Below are 20,137 nucleotides of genomic sequence, written 5' to 3'. Positions count from 1 at the left end.
GCATGGCGGCACACCATATTACAATTAATGATTTGTGTTTCTTGAACCATGGATTGAAATCAACTTGGTTATAGTGTATGATCTTCTAGAAGTGTTCTTGAATGAATAAAGCATAGACTAAAAGAGAAAAAATAAAATAACCATACTAGAATCACTCAAAGAGGTGTTTGGGGTTTTTTTTGTTTTTTGTTTTTTGTTTTTTGTTTGTTTTTTTGGGTTTTTTTGGAAATCATATGAGATAGACAAAATGGTAGCCATACTGATCACAAGAAAAAGAGAAAACCTATATTAATAAAGTTAGAAAAGAAACAAAAGGAAAGATTATAATAGATTGCAATGAAATCCAGAGAATTATTGATAAATAATTTTTGTCTTTGCGTATGTGTGTGTGTGTATTCATGTTCACACTTGTATATGTTCATGTGTGTGTGCTATACGCATGTATATACATGGGTGTAAGGCTGATGTGTGTCTTGTGTAATTATGCTTTACTTTGTAGAGTGAGGCAAGGTCTCTCACTTGAACCCAGAGCTCTTGGATTCATCTAATCTCACTGGTCTGCTTACCCCAGGGATTCCTTGTCTCTGCTTCCCCAGCACTGGTATTAAAGGGCAGCCATCACACTTACATGGCCTTTACATGGGTAATTCGACCCACATTCAACTCCATAAACTCTTGTACAGCAAGAGCTTTGCCCACTGAACCATCTCTCTGCCTCCTCATCCCCATCAGGGAAAACTACAAAAACTCATGATTGAAAAACCAATGAACTGAAAAATCTCCCAAACAGTTAAAGAAGACCTAGTGCCAGTGCCCAAACTGCCCCATGCAATCAAAAATCCTCAGACTGTATTTTCCCTTCTATGTTTAATCCCTTTAAGTGTCTTCTACAGTACCAGACTAGGATCAGGAACTGTGTCAGTTTATGCCTGTCTGGATCTCAAAGTGACAAGAAATTTCGTATTATTCTGACATTTGCCTTTATGTGGTTTCCCCTTGCAGCTCGAGTATGGTTTCTTTGCTTTGTTTTATTGACACTTTTACTGTAAGATTTCATGGGAAAGGCCTTTCCGGGTCATGTGTGCTTGGGGTTTAATATGCTTCTTGTGTCCCAGTGTAGAATTCTTGCTATGACTTCACTGAGTAAGGTCCTCTGGGCCTTTGTTGTCTCCCTCAGCCCTTTTTCTATGCCGAGGATTCCCAGGCTGGTCTCTTAGCTGTGTCTCTGCACGCATCAAGAGTGTAGGCAAGCTCATCTTTTTCATATTGACACTGTGGTGCAATCCTGTGTCAGGAATGTCCTCCACCTTTGAGGACATTTTTGCCTGCTTTAGTTGATACCTTCCACTGAGTTTCCCTTTGAGGCATTGAGCTTTTCATTCCCTGCATTTATTATTATTTTAATTAATTAATTAATTATTGTTAGTAGTTTTTTTATACAGGGTTTCTCCATATAGTCTAGACTATCATGAAACTTAATCTGTAGACTAGGCCTGCCTTGAACTCAAAGATCTATCTGTCTGCCTCTACCTCCCAAGTGATGGGATCAAAGGCGTGCACCACCACCACACAGCCAGCATTTTTTTTTTAATCTTAATTTCCTTGCTGAGTTTTTCTTCCATGAGACTGGCCTTTTCACCTGCATTGCTAACTTTTCTCGTCCAGTCCACGTGCTGGCTGGTCTTCTGGTTGCTGACTTTCCTCTCCAGGCTCTGAATGGGATTCTTTTGCTCATTTGCATTTTCTTTCAGGTCTCTGATCATTTTTAAGTGAGCTTCTGACATATTTATCTGGTATTTTACTTTTTTTGATAGCTTTTAAAATTTTTTATTAGTCCACTGAGAAAAAGTTTTGTACAATGTGTTTTGACCAAATCCATCCCCTAACTCTTCCCAGGTCTACTTCCCTTCCCTACCCACCCAACTTTGTATACTTTATCACACCCCTTGTACAACTTTGTACACCCTTTATCACAACCCTGAAAAGGCCATGGGGAGGCCTTTGCTGGCCACACTCTTTGCTGGCCTTTGCAGGCTGTGGAGTGGGCAGGGTCTGTCACTGTCTGTAATGTGGAACAATATTTCATAATTGTCACTTTATTACATCATTGGGCTTTATCTACTCAGTGACAATCTGTATCTCTTTAGTGAATTGCTTGTTCGTGAAATATTCCTGCTTTCGTTTTAGGATTATAACTTGATACCTTTTTGTGTATTCTCTTTTATGTTACTGACACTGGCCCTGCCAAACTCTGTGCAGACATTTTACTTCCTGCTCATCTTTTTTATTGCACTTTTTTTTTGGAACAATGAATCTATATATTTTATGTACATATATTTAAGTTCAGCTTTTTTTCCCTCTTGGTTACTGCTGCCATGAAGCTGAGCGCTGATGAGTCAGGATTAAGAAGACTGGTTTAAGCATTTGCTGATATTCAGAATGCCAATATTCCTCCCACAGCTGATTTCTGACTGCCAGCTAATCCTGCAACAGAATCACTATGTATTTAGCAGTTGGTCATCACAACTCTGCACAAGCTAGCTTCAGCATGCCATTGGTATTTGTCTCACTGTGTAGACCAGACCAGCCTCAAACTCAGAGATATGTCTTCTTCTGCTTCCCAAGGGGAAGTACGCTTTGCTGCTTTGATATTTTCAAAGTTCTTTCCTACAAGAAGATGAAATGTTATTTTTTTCCTCAAACAAAAGTTCTTAGTAATTTCAATTTTTTTTACTCTCCTCTTTCTCTTCTCCCTTCAAAAAAAACTCTTAATCTCAGAGTTGTGGGTTCCAGCCCCACATTGGGCGCCACTTTTAGCAGTAAATATTACAAATGAATCTACCAACCCACAATAATGCCGGATCCATTGGGTCACATGACATCTGCAGGGTATTTTCATCTTAATCAGCATGACTTAATGTCACAACTGCTAAGCTCTCAATCTCCATCCCACGCTGCCCCTGGCTACTCTCTGAGCCAGGCAGCAGCTGCCCTCTGGCAACTCTCTTATTGGGTCTCTGCTCACATTCCCAATATCTGCCCCCTGTGGTCATAGTCACAACTCCCAGTAACCCATTGAAATCAAAACTCAGTAAGCTTGTAATTTAGCAATCAGATTTAAATCAGTAAGTCCTCACCCCACACAACATCCATATAATGAACTCTAAACCAATTAATATTAATGCAAACTGCCCATCTAGATAAGGTAAATTGTCCTATAAAAGTCCATCCCTTATAAAATATTCATAACTACTGTGGCCCTTTAAGGCTACACAGATCTGGGTTATCTGTCTCCTCCTCCATCTTGGTTCTTCTCTTTCTTTCTCCTCTTTCTCTCCTCCCTTCAAAACTCTGTGCCCACCTTACTTTTTCACTGCCCAATCATAGGCCTTGCCTTATCTTGTGCCTGCCCTCACTTGCATAAAGACAACAATCTACGTCAAAATAAAATGTTTACTAAGAAAACTCAGATCACACAAGTAAGTGAAAAGAAAAAACTGAAGTCAACAATAATCCCACCACATTGTTGTAGCATCAATGGAGATTTTGGTTGTTTTTTTTTTTTTTCACTAAACACATGGACATGTTTCAGCTCTTGATGCCTACTGACAAACTGTTGTTGAGAAACTTTTACTAAGCTATACACGCTCAGGAGGCCAACAAGGACTTACAGCAGTCCCCGAGGACTGACACATACAGTTGAGGTTGCCTTCTTTCTTGCTAACATGAAGCCAGGTAGACTTCTGCTCACACTGAATCCATCTGGGAAAGGAGGAGCAAGAGGGAACTGTCTCTGAATGATGGACAATTTACTCAAAAAAGACTGTGTCAGCATGAACTGAACAGTTATGCCAGATGGGACTGAGCTGCCTCTGTCTCACAAGACAAACTCCGTATCCATCCCCCAGCCTCATCCCATGGCTCAGTGGAATCAAGGCTTTCACCAAGTCTCTGTCAAAGATTCGAGGGAACTAGAAGTCAGAACTGTCAACTTTGTGCCTCCATGTTGGAAGACCTGATATAAACAAAGGAGAAAGTGGTCACAGTTTCAGTCTATGTCCTAAATTCCTGGCTTTGGGACCTGAGATCATGCAATGTGTCATGGCAGCGGGGGCATGTGATGGAGGCATTGTTCACCTCAAGGTGGTAAAGAAACTGAGAAAGAGGTCAAGGGTGGGGGAGAGAACATACTTCTAAGCTAATTGTGGTGGTTGATCTCTGTAATTCTGGCTCTTGAGAGACTGAGTCATAAGGGATACTTTGCACTCAGGGACAATCTGGGCAATATATGGTGAGACCCTGAAAAAAGAACAAGAAAAATGAGCCTTGAAAAAAAAAATACAGTCTTCAAAGACATGCCCCAGTGATGGACTTCCTCCAATCAGGGCCTCTTCCTAAATATCCATTCAGCTGTGAACTCAGCAAGTGGGCAAGTCCACGAATGAAGTTAGCACCTTCATAAACTACTTCTAAACATGTTGTTTATCATAAGCACAGAGAGCAAACTAAGACACCACAACAGAAGCACCTCCAGGTAGAAACTTAAAAGCACAATGCTCAACGGAGTCCAGATTGACAGTTTATTATGTTGGAAAGCCAAGCTTCAAGTTTTCACATCATTCTCATTAACTAAGGCTAGCTTCATAATAAAAGAAGCTCTAAGGTTGGCCCAAAACAGCCCACGTTTACCCTTCTCAATAGGCCATTCCAAGTAAGTCCGCTGTGCCATGAGAGCCCTCAGCTTGTGGTATCTACTGGGAATGTTGTTCTGTTGGATGGGTTCCAGCAAGATCAGGATTAAGTTATCAGACCCTTCGTGGAAGAGATTGTGATGGGCAAAGTAGAGTTCATAATGGCACCACTCACTCTGGATGAAGTGGGGAGACAGCACAAAGATGGACTTGTAACTCTTCTCAATGAAGTGTATGATGTTCTCCACAATGCTCTTGCCAGGGACAAAGTTTCTCTCATGGAGGCAAACCCGAATGTCATCTTTCTCTAGGTTTGGTAGTAATTCATTCTTCACCCAGGCAGAATCATGCTCACTGTATGAGACAAAAGCATGGAACTGGAGGTTCCTCTGCAGTTCCTCTAAGGGGATGTTCCTGGCCCTGTGCCTGGTCTGTGTCCACTGCCATAGCATCCTGAGATACCAGGGCAGATCAAAGTAGAGACAGAGGGAAGCCCCAATGGCAGCCAGTAGCAGCAGAGTGGCCCCAATGGTGACAGTCAGTAGAATTGTATCGCAGGACAGTGGAGACATGTGGAAGTCCTGCAGTGGGGTTCCCTTAATGCTGTCTGGGTAATCACATCTGTAAGAGTCAGGCCAGCCCTCCACCACTTCTCTTGATGCCTGACCTATGTTTTTGACAAACTCCCTCAGCTCACATGTGCATCGGAATGGGTTGTTCCCCGCTGTTATGGACCTGATATTCTGACAGCTCTGGAAGAAATCAGAGGAGGGGTGGGAAACTGAGTTATGGTCGATGACCAGCACAGAAAGGCTACTGAAGGCTCCACATCCAGGAAGGTCAGTTAAAAAATTGGATGCGACATTGAGTTCCTGCAAAGCTTGCAGGTGGGTGACATCTTTAGGGATGCTCACTATCCTGTTGTTGTGAAGGTCAAGGACCTTGACCTTGGGAGGTAAGCACCTGAAGACAGAGTCCGAAAGTACATTCGAAGACAAATTCAACACCCGTATGCTCTCGGCCCAAGCACATGTTCTGTCATACACATGAGAGTTCAAAGAATTCAAACTGACATCCAATGTTTCCAGAGAGGACATAGTCTTGGTCATGAGAGCTACCTTAAAAAGGTTCTTTAAACCATTCCTTTGCAAGATAAGTGTCTCCAGTCTCTTCAAGGTGGAACAGCCTTGAAAAATGCTGTCAGTAAAAACGTTCTGGGTAAAGTTCAGAAATGCAAATGTGCTTGGGAACTCAGGGCACACCATGTGGATGAATGGCGTGTCTGACAGTGTGAGCATCCTGATGTTCATTTCTGCAAACACAGAATATAGTGCATCCTTCACAAAGAGGAACACTTGGTTTGTGACATGCTCTATCTTCAGTGACTTCAACACCGTCTCCACGTAAATAAATGTCTCCCTGCTTATGCTCTCAGTTATCGTTAAGTTGTAAATATTGAGATACTCCACAGGTCTGGGCCAAAGGAATTGTAAAAGTCTAACAAAGCACTTCCAGTTTGTTTCTATGTGCTGGAGGGTCAGATTCAATAAGGTTGGACCTCTGGTGAGTTCTGATAAAAATATAATTAAGCTTTGACAGTTTTCATCATTCAATTTAATATTACTCAGTTGTAAGCATCCTAAAGCATTTACAGATATGTTCACTTGCACAGAGAACAGGCTATTCGGATGAAAGACCAAATGGAGAACGTTGGTATTTGGAACCTGAAGACTTTCTGTTTCACCATCTTTTATCTGATAATTCACCAAGTCCAGAAGAACACAGCTCAGGTGCAAGTGAGAAATTGGGAGCAGATCCAGTTGTCGGAACTTTGCAGCACTTAATCCCAAGAAACTCAGCTTCCTCAAGTTGCCAAATTCCTTATACACGGGCAGCACTTCAAAGTCATTGAATGAGAGGTCTAGATGTTTCAAGTTCACCATAGGACAGCAAGAGATGTTTTGTAACTGATTGTGAGAGACATCCAGGTATTCTAAGTCCCGATTGAGCAAGAACACACCAAAGTCAAGTCTCCGTATTCTGTTGTGGGAGAGTCTCAGAACTCTCAGCTCTGACAGAAAGCTGATATCAGACATCTGAAGATCAGATATGGAGTTTTGAGACAGACTCAAGGATTTTGTGCTTGGTGACAGGTCTTTTGGGACATGAGTAAGGTTCTTGTTTGAATAGTCTACTACAGACTCAAATTCATCAGAGAACTGGGTCATGCTTCCGACTATTAAGGCCAGGGTGCAAACAAAATGGAAACTCTCCACGATGGGTTCTCTGTCTTGGGACATGTTGCAGAGGCTATCCCAGAGGGATTTTACCATTCTTCACAGCATTTTTACTTGTCTTCAAGATCTGAAATAAGACAGACTTTACAGTGAATAAAGATTAAGTGGTGAGTTTTAAGCTTCCATTTCCCAGCATCCTGAGAGCTTTTTTCTTCCACCTCATACTCATCACCATCCCAATTTTTTAAAAATGTGATACTTACTGTCTCAGCCTGCAGCCACAGGGAAATATGAACTGTTAATCCAAGTACTGTGATTATGTGCTTTGATTAGTCTTGGGGCTTCCTAAAGGACTCTCTAGAGGGATAGAGTTTGTTAGGGATAGAGATCCTGCCTCCAAAAGTCATTCACATATGACTTTGGTGATTAAGTTTCTAGCAGGTGAATCCTATAGATTGATATTTAAGCCATAGGAAAGGCCATGAATGCAGGCAGCTTCTAGAAATGGAAAGTGACAGATGGATTGCTTGAACCTCAACAGCACGTAGACAGAATTCAGCCTTATTGATGCCTTGATTAAAGACCTACAGGATGCGTCAGACCCCTCCAGGGAACTGTAAAGCAATAAATGCTCCTCATGTTGAGGCACGGAGTTGTCAATGATTTGTTACAGCAGCAACAGAACAGACTGTGTTGAGCCGTCCCTTTCATTAATCAGGTTAGTAAGCATTTTCACTAGGACCCCCAACACTTGGATTGTACAACTAGACTCACAACACTGCAAAGAACAAAGAACAAACTTCATGGTAGCAAGGACTCAAACTCAAACCCTGGAAACAGATAAAAGGATAGGATATGCGTGCTGTCTGTCCTCAGAACAAGGTAAGAGTCTAACAGAATGGAGAAGACTCGAGAAAACTTCAGTAATCAAAATAGAGAACTCTTTGGATGAGCTGAATTGCAAAATAGCCCCACTGAGTGAGGCAGAAGACCAAGAGAGGGAATGTTCCCTAAGGCCCACTCCAGGAGACCACAGAGACAGAAACCACAAAAGATATACTAAAAGATGTAGAGAACAGATCTGTGATTACACTCTGGGAGAATGGGTCCAATCCTCAGAGAAATCAAATCCCTGGAAAGGAGCTTCAAGAATGAACTCCTAGTGGCTTAAGTGATAGAGGACTTGTCTGGCACGCATGAGGTTCTGTGTTCGAGCCCTAGGACTGCCAAAAAAGAAAGATGCAATGCAGGGAATGGAGAGATGGTTCAGTGGTTATGAACACCCGTGCCATTCTTACACGCCACTTCCAGCACCAGGTATGGCTGACAAAATGCTCGTACACATAACAATAAGTAAACAGATCTTTTCTTAAAAGAAAAAGAACAAATAATTAGTAAAAAAAAAAGTGCTAATGTTTATTGCTGAGCCATAATAAATATTGATGACAAATATTTTTAAAAGAAACTGGGACTTAAATTGCCAAGGCTTACAAGGGAATTGATAGATGCTGGGAGATCAAAAAAAGAATGTAGCCAGAAGCATGCTGGGGTCCTTGCTTGATCAAGAGGAAGCTCCAGGTATCAGTGAATTCAAGGTGTTAGAAAATTATAAAGCCAAGCTGGAGAGATGGCTCAGCGGTTCAGAGCACCAACTGCTCTTCCAGAGGTCCTGAGTTCAAATCCCAGCAACTACATGGTGGCTCACAACCATCTGTAATGTGATGCCCTCTTCTGGTGTGTCTGAAGACAGCTGCAATGTACTCATATACGTAAAATAAACAAATAATTCTTTTAAAAAAAAGAAAATTATAAAGTTAAGTGTGGGAACTAAGAGAATGAGTCTCAGTTACTACTAACTATGCAAGTAGGAAAGAAAAAATTAGCACAGTCCCAATGAGTAATTTGGTAATTTATGTAAATTCCTTTAAAGTACGGTGCTCTTTACTTTAGTAGACCCACTGCTGAGCGACCACTGAAGGGATGGTAGAGGGCCAAAGGACAGTGAAGTCATGTGGATGCTCACGCTGTGATGAAAACTGGAAGGATCAGAGTGGCTAGGGAAGAAAATGAGGGCTCATTCACAACGGGGTGCAACACCCAGCCTCAGTTACTGCATTAAAAAAAAAATCCAGCAATATGACATTAAGTGAACAGAAGGAAGGTTACCAAACTACACACGTACCAAGACTCTAATTTGTAAAAAATAAAATAAAATACAGATTAGAACATACATAAAACCTGTGGGGGAGGGGAGAGGTGGGGAAGAATGTGAAAAAATATGCTAAATGCTAATAGCAGAGCTTAATTTAATTTTCTTTCTTACAGTTTCAAGTATTTCTAAAATTTCAAACCTTTTAACAGCTTCTGTGGTCTCAGACCACAATCTTGTAAAAAGTTGTCTTTACTTGATGTGCCAGGGTGAAGTGATATGGGGGTGCTCCCCCATCTCAGAGGAGGAAGAAGAGGTTGGAGGAGGAGCTGTATGAGTAGGGACTAGTAGGAGAGGGAGCTGATATTGGGATGTAATGTGAATGAATGAACAAACAAACAAACAAATAAATGGGGGAAAGTTGTCTTTAACTTTCGAGAGAAAAGGTGAGCATAATGTCCCACCCCAAGCTGAGGCAACTGATGGTTTCTGGGAGAGGAGATGTCCGTTTTCTTTTGGGGTGAATGAAGCCCTTGGTAAGTCTAGCTCACTCCAGTAAAAGGTAAGGTACCCGAGAGTACCTGAGAGCACAAGTTGGATTTGATGGGATTGGAGTGTGTGTGGGGGGGGTACTCAGGTGGGTGGGTGAGGAAGGGTTAGGAAGGGGTGAAGACAATCAAAACACAGTGTCTGGAATTCTCAAAGAACTAATAAATTAAAGCAATCTTTAAATATATCCAAAGGAGCATAGGTGGTTCAGTGTTGGAATTCTCCCCTCCCACCCAGGAGACCTGGGTTTGATTCCTGGCCAATGCAGGGTCTCTGTTTTCAAAAATATATCCAAAATAAAGTTTTATATGTAAGTAAGCATGCTTGTATTATTTATGATATTAATACACACATAAAGAGGGCCAACCTCTTCAACAAGATGGCAGAGAATTGACATTCATGGATGAGGTCCCATCCTACAAATTCCTGGGACAGCTTGTGTGTCTGTCATTCAGCCGCTATGACACACATGAGTCCTGGAGGATGTTCAAAACCTCAAGTAGTCCGTACATTCTGAGAAAGGTCAAGGGGGTGAGAAAAAGTGGAGGCGACGCTGGAAAATCTAAAAGTTTTTATTTTTAAAAGGAAGTGTGAGGAGACAAGAGCAAGAATTTGCTTAAAACGTCAAACTGAAAGTGAAAGGAAAAAGAATGGTCGACCACAAAACCAAAAAAGGTGGCGGGTGGAGGGAGCACTGTAAAAATTAAAGCTACGAGAAAGGGAGGGGTAGGGAATAACAGTAAGCTTGGGCGAGCAAAGAAAGGGTGTTGTAATCAAGTCAACACAAACGCAAGAGAAACCTGGCTCTGTCAAACTTTGGCTGGAGGAAGGCCAGTGCCAGCTCCCGGCCGGATTCAAAGTGACAAAGAGTGTGGAAATCTGATCTCAGTCTCTTCTACCAAATGTTCATTCAGACTCCTCTCTGGACAAAGGACACGGCAGAAACTAAAGCAGAGGAAACAAATTCACATAGGAGTGATTGAAGCAAGTCCTTCCTCCAAAATGCTCATGAATTAGTGAGAGGTACAGACAGACCAATAAAAGATTATAGTACCACATGACGAGGAAATGGAACACTGTGTCCACACACCTAAACTCAGACAATGTACTATCACAACCGCAAACAACCACAAACTTCGTGAAAGGAGAAAACAGCCCAAGCCAGGAGGGTGGGAAAAGTCACAGGAGTCGGCTCACTTCCTTGGCTACCACTGAAATGCCAGCTGCTGTCTGTCTACCATAAAGTCACACTATTTGTCATTAGGTAGTTCAAATGACGGTCACACTTTAAAACACCACCACAAAATCGTTTTGTAAAAATTTCAAAGAAAGGTTACCCATTCCCTGCACTGACGTTACCATTTTCTTTCTCGTTTGAAACGTCAACACAGTAATTTGAAAAATCCAGAAAAGCCTTCTTACTTACCAAGACTTCCGAAGTCTCCGAAATACTCTGAAAAAGCAAGTGCTTGACCAACCCTAGTCCTTAACCTGGAAACAACGGTACTTAGGAGTGGTTTGGCGCCATCTCCTGGCCTTCGGTGGAATTACCCCATGTAGAAAACCTTTCCAAAGCAGAGAGACTCTGAGCCGCAGTCTGTAAATCCTTGCTACAGTGTATAAATCTTTAGATTCATGTAAGCAATCAGATTATGAACATCTTGGTGTTACTAGAAATATTTATTTAAGGTATGCTTTGTCTGGGTTTTTTGTTTTTATTTTTTGTTTGTTTCCTTTTGTTGTTTGTGTTTTGAATTTCAGGCTGAACTGAAATTGCCACCAGGATAGAGTTAGGAGATTCGGTTCTGTGCTGTAACAATCCTTCATATTTCCCCCACAAAATCACCACTGTCATTTGAGCAGGGTTTCAGCATCCTAGGACTGACAGAGATGCTTTAAAAATGAAATAGGCTTGTGCTCATGGTTCTCTTTTTGAAAAAGTCAGTTTTCAAGAGAAGTTTTTGTATTAATACACATTTAGCCAGCCTCCACAGTTTATCAACATTCGCTACCATCAGGTGCTTCAATTCTTAATCCCAGAAGAGCAAGAAACACTGAGGTTCTTCTAGAACAGCTTAGAACTTGGTTTTCCAAAGACTGTCTAGAATTTGAGAAATACTTTTATTTAACTCTGAAGGGTAAAGAGAATGAAGGGCAGATACGTCAAGCAGGCATCCCTGGACCAGTTGTCCCTGCACCAGGCTTCTCCTTGTTTAGTTAGGTGATCATCCCCTAATTGATCTTTCTGGCCGCCATCCTCTTGCCTTTACAAAAGACCTAACAAGACTGTGCGTTGGTCTATGATAAGCCTGGGGAGAAATCACTTCTGCTTTCAGGAAAAGGAGAACACCATGTTACTGTTCGTCTTTGCTCATCAAGCATAAAAGGAAGTCTTCTCAGCAGGGAGGCTTAGCAAGCAGTGATGGGGCAAAGCTGGCAGTTTGTGAGCAGAGGGCGTGAGGGGAGATACTGGGAGACCAGACTGGGGACTCCGCAGAGCAGAGAGGAGCCAATGAGGGGCAAGGGATTGCAGGCAACACTGGACATACTTCTTAAGAAACCACGTGAAAATCGCTTCTCGGCCTTTTGGCTAAGATCAAGTGTAGTAAGAAACCACGTGAAACAGATGTATGCACACAAGCTTGAGCAAACACACATGCACTCACACAGGCACGCATGTACATGTGTCTAGGACTGAGGAGAGGACACATGGTTCACAGAGGTCACATGGCTCCCGTCTCAGTTGTATTGCATAATGATGACGTTTGGGAATGCAGGCGTCATTCTTGTTGAGACTGTCACAACTCTAAGAGACGCCTTTAAGGGGAAGGTAAAACCAACCTACTTCATGTCACTCACATGGAAGGGATCACATGACTGACAGGAAATGGGCAGAAAAGGGAACACATTGGGTTGAGCTCCTCGCTTAGCCACTGGCTAACTGTGTAGCAAGTTCGGGCAAGTTGTGTAACCTCACTGAGATTATTTTTATCTACAGGATGGTCAGAGTTGTGATTTTTTTTTTAGGGATGATAATGAATACCAAGTGGCTGGAATGATGACCGACAAAAGATAAGCCAGAAGAGTGGGAGATTTGAATTCTGTGAAAGCCATGTTTTTACATGGAAAGTAGAAAAATCATAGGACGTTGAGACCACGGGAAGCAAAGCAGGATGTGAAACCATTGCCTGGCGTCCATGGGGCTCATCTTCCTGCCAGCTTTACACTGGGCACTTTACCAGCACTTACCAACACTCATAAAGGAGCTCTGAGATAAGGGTTTCCAGTACCCCCACCTCATACTGCTTCAGGGGAGCAGCTAAGAAATGGACCCGGTCGGGGGGGCGGGCAGCCCCAAGACTGTGTGTTCAGTGCCGCAGTGTGCCAGGTTCCAAGTCTCACATAAGAAGTCTCCAGCAGAGAGGGCTGGAGAGATGGCTCAGTGGTTAAGAGCACCCGACTACTCTTTCAGAGGTCCTGAGCTCAATTCCCAGCAACCACGTGGTGACTCACAACCATCTGTAAAGAGATCCGATGCCCTCTTCTGGTGTATCTGAAGACAGCTACAATGTACTTATATATAATAAGTGAATAAATCTTTAAAAAAAAAAAAAGACACAGAGAGGCAGCCACTTGACTCAGAAGCCGGAACTGACGTTCAGAGCTAAGAGCTGATGGATGCCTGCAGCCAGAAGGTTGAGGGAGCACCCCCTGCCTTCACTCCAATTTTCTGACTTCTGGGGTCATAAGAAGAACAAATGGCTGTGTTGTGTTAGCCACATGTCTAAAGAAGAGTAATAGCACTGTTGCATATATACGTTGAAACACATGCAGTGCTTTTCTTCAGAACTCTTCTCTTCCACCATAACTAAGAGAGATTCCCATTCACCATTTTATCCCTGTTGTTTAAAACCTACATGCCATATTTTATGAGGTAGCATCTTACAGGTGAGTCTCATATCCTCCTGCTTCAGCTTTGCAGTGCTGACACTGCAGGCATTTGCCACCCTATCCAATTTTGTATGTTATGCTATTCTAATTTTTTTAATGTCACAGTGAGAAAAATAAGGTAATATAGCCTAAAGCTAGCTAATATCCTGTCCCAGTTCAGAAAGAAGCAAAACATTATTAAATATCGATATTAAAGCTGACATTAGCTGTTGAATTCAAGGAGGGAGACAAACCACGAGCTGAATAAAAATGGTATTTGTAGTACATACAAGCATATAATAGTATCCAGAATATATGAGGTTTACGACAAAGCAATAAAAATGTGACTGTGAAACCCAAAGGCGGGGGCAAAGTAAGTCAAAGATATAAACAGATGGATGGGGGTAGGGTGTAGAAACGGGTCTAAAATGAGAAAATACACAGCCAAGCACTCTCACTGCCTGTGGGAAAATATAGATTCAGACACTATACAATGCACACTCCCAAGACAGGCAAAGAAGAGGACGCTGAGATACCAAGTGAGGGTCAGAATGTTAGGAGGAGTCAGGAGCTTACCAACACTTCAGGGCTCCCGATTTGTTTATAATGAATGGTCAGACATTAACACCATTTTTGAAGTTTTTCTCATGACTCTTTTGGTGCCACAGGAGGATCTGGGCACTGAGACCTGCAAGCCAGCCTGGTGTCTGGATTCCTAACTGGACCCTTACAAGGTCCTGGCGGTGTCTGTCCTTGATTTTCTTATTTCCCCATCTCTGTCTTTCCCTCCAGCATTTGAGAACAGTCCTTGAAATCAGTCACCTATGGATCTCTGCCATTCTGCCAGATGTTTCAGATGCCGTGTTCGGTTCACTGATGGAGTGCCAGCCCTTCAGCGATTTGGTTTTGGGTAGTTGTGTAGAACACCAGTGATTACATCCCAGATGCTGTTGACACCAGTGGCTATGCTGCAATCACGATCTGGCCCGTCAGCATTCTGATTTCTATTTCCATCTCAAGTCTTTCCCCAGCCTCACCGCACTGACCAGAAACATCATGACCACCCCTTCCTTGTGCCTCTGCATTCATACTCAGATACCTTACACCTCTCTCCTCAACCCAAATTAAGTCACTGTCTTCCCTGGACCACAGAGCCACAGTGGCTTAACAGAGTTGCCAGTAAATATTCACACTACCCAGGGCTGGTCTCATATGGACTGTATACTGTGTCCTGACCTAACGGGAATGCCATTCTACCAGCCTTCCACCGCCCTACCAGCCTTCCACCGCCCTACCAGCCTTCCACAGCCCTCCCAGCCTTCCACCGCCCTACTAGCCTTCCACCGCCCTACTAGCCTTCCACCGCCCTCCCCTGACTCAACGCTCTCCTACCTTTTCTCATGTCCACTCTTGTCCTCTGCTACTTGTCTGACATCACTCTCCCTTCTTAGCTGATGATGCTTCATATTCATAAAGAAAATTGACCTCTCCAGAAGAGCAGTGCTTTATAGTCTGTCAAGCTCTGAACAGCTCTGTCCCTCCCTTGCAGACCAGAAGACTCACTTTTGTCTTGTCTACTCAGTACATCTCTCTTGCAATTATCAAAAAAAAAAAAAAAAACCACCACCACCAACAACAAAACACCTCAAAACAGCCTAGTATAGACTCTGTCCTGACCCTCGGATCCCGGCCCGCAGCAGCTCTCTGCTCCCAGACCCTGTGAGAGAGAGACCCAACCGCCTGGTCAGGTGGGCACTCCTGAGGCTGCAGAGCGGAAGAGACCACCAACACTGCTCACCCCTGCCCACATCCCTGGCCCAAGAGGAAACTGTATAAGGCCTCTGGGCTCCCGTGGGGGAGGGCCCAGGAGCGGCAGGACCCCTGCCAGAGACACCGCCGGACCCTGAAGGAAACAGACCGGATAAACAGTTCTCTGCACCCAAATCCCATGGGAGGGAGAGCTAAACCTTCAGAGAGGCAGACAAGCCTGGGAAACCAGAAGAGACTGATCTCTGTACATACATCTCGGACGCCAGAGGAAAACACCAAAGGCCATCTGGAACCCTGGTGCACTGAAGCTCCCGGAAGAGGCGGCACAGGTATTCCTGGTTGCTGCCGCCGCAGAGAGCCCGTGGGCAGCACCCCACGAGCGAACTTGAGCCTCGGGACCACAGGTAAGACCAACTTTTCTGCTGCAAGAAAGCTGCCTGGTGAACTCAAGACACAGGCCCACAGGAACAGCTGAAGACCTGTAGAGAGGAAAAACTACACGCCCGAAAGCAGAACACTCTGTTCCCATAACTGGCTGAAAGAAAACAGGAAAACAGGTCTACAGCACTCCTGACACACAGGCTTATAGGACAGTCTAGCCACTGTCAGAAATAGCAGAACAAAGTAACACTAGAGATAATCTGATGGCGAGAGGCAAGCGCAGGAACCCAAGCAACAGAAACCAAGACTACTTGGCACCATCGGAGCCCAATTCTCCCACCAAAACAAACATGGAATATCCAAACACACCAGAAAAGCAAGATCTAGTTTCAAAATCATATTTGATCATGATGCTGGAGGACTTCAAGAAAGATGTGAAGAACTCCCTTAGGGAAACACAGGAAAACATTAATAAACAAGTAGAAGCCTACAGAGAGGAGTCGCAAAAATCCCTGAAAGAATTCCAGGAAAACACAATCAAACAGTTGAAGGAATTAAAAATGGAAATAGAAGCAATCAAGAAAGAACACATGGAAACAACCCTGGATATAGAAAACCAAAAGAAGAGACAAGGAGCTGTAGATACAAGCCTCACCAACAGAATTCAAGAGATGGAAGAGAGAATCTCAGGAGCAGAAGTTTCCATAGAAATCATTGACTCAACTGTCAAAGATAATGTAAAGCGGATAAAGCTACTGGTCCAAAACATACAGGAAATCCAGGACTCGATGAGAAGATCAAACCTAAGGATAATAGGTATAGAAGAGAGTGAAGACTCCCAGCTCAAAGGACCAGTAAATATCTTCAACAAAATCATAGAAGAAAACTTCCCTAACCTAAAAAAAGAGATACCCATAGGCATACAAGATGCCTACAGAACTCCAAATAGATTGGACCAGAAAAGAAACACCTCCCGTCACATAATTGTCAAAACACCAAACGCACAAAATAAAGAAAGAATATTAAAAGCAGTAAGGGAAAAAGGTCAAGTAACATATAAAGGCAGACCTATCAGAATCACACCAGACTTCTCGCCAGAAACTATGAAGGCCAGAAGATCCTGGACTGATGTCATACAGACCCTAAGAGAACACAAATGCCAGCCCAGGTTACTGTATCCTGCAAAACTCTCAATTAACATAGATGGAGAAACCAAGATATTCCATGACAAAACCAAATTTACACAATATCTTTCTACAAATCCAGCACTACAAAGGATAATAAAGGGTAAAGCCCAACGTAAGGAGGCAAGCTATACCCTAGAAGAAGCAAGAAACTAATCGTCTTGGCAACAAAACAAAGAGAATGAAAGCACACAAACATAACCTCACATCCAAATATGAATATAACGGGAAGCAATAATCACTATTCCTTAATATCTCTCAACATCAATGGCCTCAACTCCCCAATAAAAAGACATAGATTAACAAGCTGGATACGCAATGAGGACCCTGCATTCTGCTGCCTACAGGAAACACACCTCAGAGACAAAGACAGACATTACCTCAGAGTGAAAGGCTGGAAAACAATTTTCCAAGCAAATGGTCAGAAGAAGCAAGCTGGAGTAGCCATTCTAATATCAAATAAAATCATTTTTCAATTAAAAGTCATCAAAAAAGATAAGGAAGGACACTTCATATTCATCAAAGGAAAAATCCACCAAGATGAACTCTCAATCCTAAATATCTATGCCCCAAATACAAGGGCACCTACATACATAAAAGAAACCTTACTAAAGCTCAAAACACACATTGCACCTCACACAATAATAGTGGGAGATTTCAACACCCCACTCTCATCAATGGACAGATCATGGAAACAGAAATTGAACAGAGATGTAGACAGACTAAGAGAAGTCATGAGCCAAATGGACTTAACGGATATTTATAGAACATTCTATCCTAAAGCAAAAGGATATACCTTCTTCTCAGCTCCTCTTGGTACTTTCTCCAAAATTGACCATATAATTGGTCAAAAAACGGGCCTCAACAGGTACAGAAAGATAGAAATAATCCCATGCGTGCTATCGGACCACCACGGCCTAAAACTGGTCTTCAATAACAATCAAGGAAGAATGCCCACATATACTTGGAAATTGAACAATGCTCTACTCAATGATAACCTGGTCAAGGAAGAAATAAAGAAAGAAATTAAAAACTTTTTAGAATTTAATGAAAATGAAGGTACAACATACCCAAACTTATGGGACACAATGAAAGCTGTGCTAAGAGGAAAACTCATAGCGCTGAGTGCCTGCAGAAAGAAACAGGAAAGAGCATATGTCAGCAGCTTGACAGCACACCTAAAAGCTCTAGAACAAAAAGAAGCACATACACCCAGGAGGAGTAGAAGGCAGGAAATAATCAAACTCAGAGTGGAAATCAACCAAGTAGAAACAAAAAGGACCATAGAAAGAATCAACAGAACCAAAAGTTGGTTCTTTGAGAAAATCAACAAGATAGATAAACCCTTAGCCAGACTAACGAGAGGACACAGAGAGTGAGTCCAAATTAACAAAATCAGAAATGACATAACAACAGATTCAGAGGAAATTCAAAAAATCATCAGATCTTACTATAAAAACCTATATTCAACAAAACTTGAAAATCTTCAGGAAATGGATAATTTCCTAGACAGATACCAGGTACCGAAGTTAAATCAGGAACAGATAAACCAGTTAAACAACCTCATAACTCCTAAGGAAATAGAAGCAGTCATTAAAGGTCTCCCAACCAAAAAGAGCCCAGGTCCAGACGGGTTTAGTGCAGAATTCTACCAAACCTTCATAGAAGACCTCATACCAATATTATCCAAACTATTCCACAAAATTGAAACAGATGGATCACTACCGAATACCTTCTACGAAGCCACAATTACTCTTATACCTAAACCACACAAAGACACAACAAAGAAAGAGAACTTCAGACCAATTTCCCTTATGAATATCGATGCAAAAATACTCAACAAAATTCTGGCAAACCGAATCCAAGAGCACATTAAAACAATCATCCACCATGACCAAGTAGGCTTCATCCCAGGCATGCAGGGATGGTTTAATATACGGAAAACCATCAACGTGATCCATTATATAAACAAACTGAAAGAACAAAACCACATGATCATTTCATTAGACGCTGAGAAAGCATTTGAGAAAATTCAACACCCCTTCATGATAAAAGTCCTGGAGAGAATAGGAATTCAAGGCCCATACCTGAACATAGTAAAAGCCATATACAGCAAACCAGTTGCTAACATTAAACTAAATGGAGAGAAACTCGAAGCAATCCCACTAAAATCAGGGACTAGACAAGGCTGCTCACTCTCTCCCTACTTATTCAATATAGTTCTTGAAGTTCTAGCCAGAGCAATCAGACAACAAAAGGAGGTCAAGGGGATACAGATCGGAAAAGAAGAAGTCAAAATATCACTGTTTGCAGATGATATGATAGTGTATTTAAGTGATCCCAAAAGTTCCACCAGAGAACTACTAAAGCTGATAAACAACTTCAGCAAAGTGGCTGGGTATAAAATTAACTCAAATAAATCAGTAGCCTTCCTCTACACAAAAGAGAAACAAGCCGAGAAAGAAATTAGGGAAACGACACCCTTCATAATAGACCCAAATAATATAAAGTACCTCGGTGTGACTTTAACCAAGCAAGTAAAAGATCTGTACAATAAGAACTACAAGACACTGAAGAAGGAAATTGAAGAAGACCTCAGAAGATGGAAAGATCTCCCATGCTCATGGATTGGCAGGATTAATATAGTAAAAAATGGCCATTTTACCAAAAGCGATCTACAGATTCAATGCAATCCCCATCAAAATACCAATCCATTTCTTCAGAGAGTTAGACAGAACAATTTGCAAATTCATCTGGAATAACAAAAAACCCAGGATAGCTAAAGCTATCCTCAACAATAAAAGGACTTCAGGGGGAATCACTATCCCTGAACTCAAGCAGTATTACAGAGCAATAGTGATAAAAACTGCATGGTATTGGTACAGAGACAGACAGATAGACCAATGGAATAGAATTGAAGACCCAGAAATGAACCCACACGCCTATGGTCACTTGATTTTTGACAAAGGAGCCAAAACCATCAAATGGAAAAAAGATAGCATTTTCAGCAAATGGTGCTGGTTCAACTGGAGGTCAACTTGTAGAAGAATGCAGATCGATCCATGCTTATCACCCTGTACAAAGCTTAAGTCCAAGTGGATCAAGGACCTCCACATCAAACCAGACACACTCAAACTAATAGAAGAAAAACTAGGGAAGCATCTGGAACACATGGGCACTGGAAAAAATTTCCTGAACAAAACACCAATGGCTTACGCTCTAAGATCAAGAATCGACAAATGGGAT

At 42.3% G+C, this 20,137-nt stretch overlaps 1 protein-coding gene and 1 pseudogene across 2 annotated transcripts; one reads left to right on the top strand and one right to left on the bottom strand.

Annotated features, from left to right (window-relative positions):
* Positions 1 to 4,566: 4,566 nt before the first annotated feature.
* Positions 4,567 to 15,789, bottom strand: Tlr6 (toll-like receptor 6). 2 transcript variants are annotated; one of them, NM_207604.2, is given in 2 exon segments: positions 4,567 to 7,055; positions 15,579 to 15,789. In NM_207604.2, a coding segment is annotated over 1 exon segment (2,421 nt). In that variant the 5' UTR covers positions 7,025 to 7,055; positions 15,579 to 15,789; the 3' UTR covers positions 4,567 to 4,603.
* LOC148001338 (U2 spliceosomal RNA) lies at positions 12,197 to 12,282 on the top strand (annotated as a pseudogene).
* Positions 15,790 to 20,137: the final 4,348 nt, after the last annotated feature.

The sequence above is a fragment of the Rattus norvegicus genome, chromosome 14 (assembly GCF_021556685.1).
Source record: "Rattus norvegicus strain SHRSP/BbbUtx chromosome 14, alternate assembly SHRSP_T2T, whole genome shotgun sequence".
Lineage (NCBI taxonomy): Eukaryota > Metazoa > Chordata > Mammalia > Rodentia > Muridae > Rattus > Rattus norvegicus.
The sequence above is the reverse complement of the archived record's forward strand: the minus strand, read 5'-3'. Positions and strand labels throughout refer to the sequence as shown.